Source organism: Gasterosteus aculeatus, chromosome 8 (assembly GCF_964276395.1).
Source record: "Gasterosteus aculeatus chromosome 8, fGasAcu3.hap1.1, whole genome shotgun sequence".
NCBI lineage: Eukaryota > Metazoa > Chordata > Actinopteri > Perciformes > Gasterosteidae > Gasterosteus > Gasterosteus aculeatus.
The window spans coordinates 23,143,264-23,147,853 of record NC_135695.1 but is presented as its reverse complement, the minus strand read 5'-3'; the positions used below and the strand labels follow the sequence as shown (position 1 = coordinate 23,147,853).

The following is a 4,590-nucleotide window of genomic DNA, read 5'->3' as shown; positions in this document are numbered from 1 at the left end:
ATCATCACGATCCAGCAGCTGAATGAGGTGGGCGTGTTCGTTTACGGAATGATCTGTTTCCTGTGATGGACGACAGAGTGAAGACAGGTCGGAGACACTCACACACACACACGCCGACACACACTTACTTGACCCCATTCACCCTTTTAAGCTGGTTACCAGAGCTGTTTATGAGTCATATCACATCATATCATGTCATATCACATCAAATGTGATTTAGTGTCTGAGAGACGCCTCTTAGCATGTTATTAACCCCCAGTTCTGTTAATCAATCTCAAACTGCATTCTCTGTAATGACCACCAGGGGGGCCACTCTGGTCCTATAGAACAGGGGTCCAGGCCGCGGACCGGTACCAGTCAGAGGGCCAATTGGTACCAGGCTGCAGCCAGAAAGAATATATATATATATATTGGTCATTTTACCTTTTTTAGAAAAATGCTTTATTTTGAAAATAGACCTAATTGTCTCATAATTCCATTTCTACTTCTCTGTAGGCTGCAGCGGTGCAGCCCAACCTAACCTAACCTAACCTAACCCTAACCTAACCCTAACCTAACCTAACCTAACCTAACCTAACCTAACCCTAACCCCCAACTGTGATTGACTGGAGCTGCTCTGTCACTCGGTGGTCGGTAGCTCCATTCTGAGGAGCGTGAAGAGAAACCAGGGACCATAGTTACGTGTGAACCGGGGGCCAGAGCGGGCGACATTGAGTCTTATCTTAAACTGCTGGCTAAGGATAAACGTAAATACAGTAAGATTGTAATACATGTCGGCGGTAATGACTCCCGATTACGCTGCTCGGAGGTCACTAAAGTTAATGTGGAATCGGTGTGTACATACGCTAAAACAATGTCAGACACCGTAGTTTTCTCTGGCCAGTGACGACATGTACAGCCGCATGTCGTCATTCCGCCGCTGGTTGTCGAGGTGGTGCCCAGTAAATAATGTGGGCTTCGTTGATCACTGGAAGACGTTTTGGGGAGAGCCTGGTCTGATTAGGAGGGACGGCATCCATCCCACTTTAGACGGAGCTGAACTTCTTTCTAAGAACCTGACCCAGTTTCTTAGTGGACTTGATCCATGAGCCAGAGTTCAGACCAGGGAGCAGAGTCGCAGTCTTACACACTTCATCTGAGCAGTCACTCAGCATAATGAACCCTATAGAGACCTCGTCTGCCCCACGGACACACATCTAAGTTAAAGGTAAGAAACCGAGTAGTTGTAGTAAATAACTTAATTAAAGTTAAAACTAATAATGCAATAGTGCAACAAAATTAAAGAAAATTAAAAGAATTAAAGGGGGTCTTTTGAATATCAGATCTCTGTCATCTAAAGCTGTTTTGGTAAATGAACTAATATCAGATCACCATGTTGATGTATTTTGTCTTACTGAAACGTGGTTGTTGAATGGGGAATATTTCTGTTTAAATGAAGCGACTCCTCCGAGTCATGTTAATACTCATATTCCCCGAGGCACAGGCCGAGGGGGGGAGTGGCAGCTATTTATGACTCCTGCCTTTTAATAAACTTTAAACCTAAGGTGGATTATAACTCATTTGAAAGCCTGGTTTTCAGTCTTTCGCAACCGACCTGTAAAATAATCCAGCCGGTTCTCTTTGTAATAGTGTACAGGGCCCCAGGTCCTTATTCAGAATTTCACAGTTCTTAACGAGTTTGGTCCTTAAAACGAGGTAATTATTGTGGGTGACTTTAACATTCATGTGCAGAATGTTTTCTCTTTTTGCAGAAATGTGCTTGTGGTTTCCTGGTGAAAAGCAGAGTGTGTGTGTGTGTGTGTGTGTGTGTGTGTGTGTGTGTGTGTGTGTGTGGAGATGATAACTACTTTGGGGAGCTGCTGTCTTCCTCTCAAACTCCTCGTGTCCTTACAGTAATCTCACACAAGCCCTTCAGGTCTCCTCTCAGCTCCTCAATCGCACACTGACTCACACAAACACACACTTGACTCTGGTGAGTCACTCACACACACACACACACACACACACACACACACACGCACGCACGCACACACACACACACACACACACACACACACACACACACACACACACACACACACACACGCACGCACGCACGCACACACGCACACACACACACACACACACGCACACACACACACACACACACGCACGCACGCACGCACACACACACACACACACACACACACACACACACAGAACACTTAACAGGAGCATAAAAGTCCAGCTTTTTTTAAGCATCATCATTATACATCTGGACTGAAGGGCCAAAGTGTCCATTGGCAGGGCGCAGACACACACGCACGCACGCACGCACGCGCACACTTACGCACACGCACACACACGCACACGATCTTCTCAGCATCATCGAGGCCAGGAAAGGAGATGCAGATGCAACGAGAAGTTCTGAGCTCAATACAGATCGAGCTGATTTCCCAGGACGCTATTGAGACGGTGTGCGTGTGCGTGCGTGTGCGTGTGTTTGTGTGCGTGTGTGTGTACAGACAGAAGCACAAACATCAAGGTGAACTCCACCGTTATTTCGGATGAGCTGGTGGGACATAACACGCGGACCTGCAGGAGCTCTCGTGATGCATTGTGGGAGAACCATGCGTGCGTCTCACCTTGGAACTTGAAGCCCTCGATCTGCACCCACAGGCAGAGGTCCTCCGTGTCACAGTCACAGCTCCACGGGTTCCCGCTGAGCCCCAGAGAGCGCAGCGCGGGCAGCGCGATCAGGCTGCTGATGTTCAGCGCCGTCAGGTTGTTGCGGCTCACGTCCAGGACCTGCAGAGCCGCGTTCTCCGAGAAGGCGTCCGGGTGGACCTCCCCGAGACCCGGGTTGTCCGTCAGCCGCAGCATCACCAGAGACGCCAGCGGCCCAAAAGTGCGGTCCTCGACCTGCAGCAGGGTGTTGAAGGACAGGTCCAGGTAGGCGAGTTTACGCAGGTTGCCGAACGTGGACTCGGAGATCTCGGTCAGAGAGTTGTTGCTGCAGTCCAGGTAGACCAGGTCGGACAGGTAGTTGAGCTGCAGCGCCGGAAGGTCCCCGATGCGGTTGTTGGAGATGATGAGCTGCCGGGTCGCCAGCGGCAGGTCGTTGGGGAACACGGTGAGCTCCTGCCCGGCGCACTGGACCACCAGCTGGTCGTCGCACACGCATCTGTCGGGGCAGCCGGCCGTGAGAGCCGGGGACGGGGTCACCCCCATCACGAAGACAAAGAGGAAGAGCAGGCGGAGGGACTGGGCGCTGGGCTCGGGCAGCAGACGCATGACGAGGCTGCCCGCGGCGTCATGGAGTCGGGCTGCGCGGGACCAGGACTCCCCGGCGCGCCCCGGGCATCCTGCATGTGTGCGCGGACTGCCGGTCTGTGGCTGCCTGGTGGCCCGGATGCTGGTCCTCTCCAGCCTCCTGTCTCACGCGTCAACACGAGACATGTCCGCTCTCGGTGCTTTCCTTCAGAAGGTGACCGCTGCGGGGGGGCGAGGAAGACCTCCCGGTCCGCGACTCACCTTCAGACGGAGCGTTTGTTTATTTACTTTCCAAACAAACACAAACAAATCCTGGATGTAAACCCCGGCGTGCGCGCGTGGCTCATCGTGCTTCCAGTCCTGCGCTCATCTGCGCCTCCACGCCCGCGCGCACACGAGCGCGTGCTTTGTATTTGTGTTGCGCACGCCCCTCGCTTGATTGCTATGGTGACGTCATCGTGCTGGTCCTCCTCAGGAGAAGTGACGAGAAGCAGTTATATTCATATATATATATATATATATATATATATATATATATATATATATATATATATATATATATATATTATATATATATATATGAATGGCAAAGTTCTAATATGACATCACATTACATCACATGTCGTTTATCTGACGCTTTTATCCAAAGCGACTTACAATAAGAACATTTCAACCATAAGGAAACAAACTCAGAAGAACAAGAAACAATAAGTTCAGTTTCCTCAAACAAGCCGATGTACAACTTGCTGTAGATAAGAACCATTATGAGTCCAATGTAAGTGCTGCAGTTAGTTAGTGTGTTAGTGGAGGTAGAGTCTGAAGAGGTGTGTCTTTAGTCTGAAGATGTGAAGGCTCTCTGTGGTCCTGATGTCTTCACAGACCTCCTTCCACCATTTAGGAGCAGGACAGCAAAGAGTGGAGATCTAGTCCAGTGTTTTGCTCTCAGTGAGGAGGAACAAGCAGTTTATCACATGCAGAGCGGAGAGTGCGGGTCGGGGTGTCGGGTTGGACCAGGTCCTGGATGGAACCTGGACCCCATCCATTCACAGCATGGTACCTGAGCACCATGTTTGGTACCAGTGTTGATATTAGAACATAGTTTCCAACCAAAGATCAGCTGTGTATGAATAATTCATCTTTAGAAAATATATTTAAACTTAGTTTAGTGATCTCGTGGAGAAATCATCACGCAGGGTTTATCTTCTTTATCACATTTCTATCTTCACATCACATCACATTTACCTGAGAGGATCCCAGAACCCTCTCTGCCTGCTCCAGCTGGTGTCGGCTTCCACAGGTGCTCATGCACACCTGTGTGTGACACAGCTACATGCTCCC

The 4,590-nt window shown here is 49.7% G+C and overlaps 1 protein-coding gene across 1 annotated transcript; it reads right to left on the bottom strand.

Annotated features, from left to right (window-relative positions):
• Window positions 1-619: 619 nt before the first annotated feature.
• On the bottom strand, window positions 620-3,640 carry lrrc52 (leucine rich repeat containing 52). Its single transcript, XM_078108076.1, has 2 exons — window positions 2,519-3,640; window positions 620-644 (listed from the first exon to the last, which is right to left on the bottom strand). Exons 1-2 carry the CDS (start codon window positions 3,271-3,273, stop codon window positions 620-622), a joined length of 780 nt encoding a protein of 259 aa, XP_077964202.1. The 5' UTR covers window positions 3,274-3,640.
• Between the last annotated feature and the right edge of the window lie 950 nt (window positions 3,641-4,590).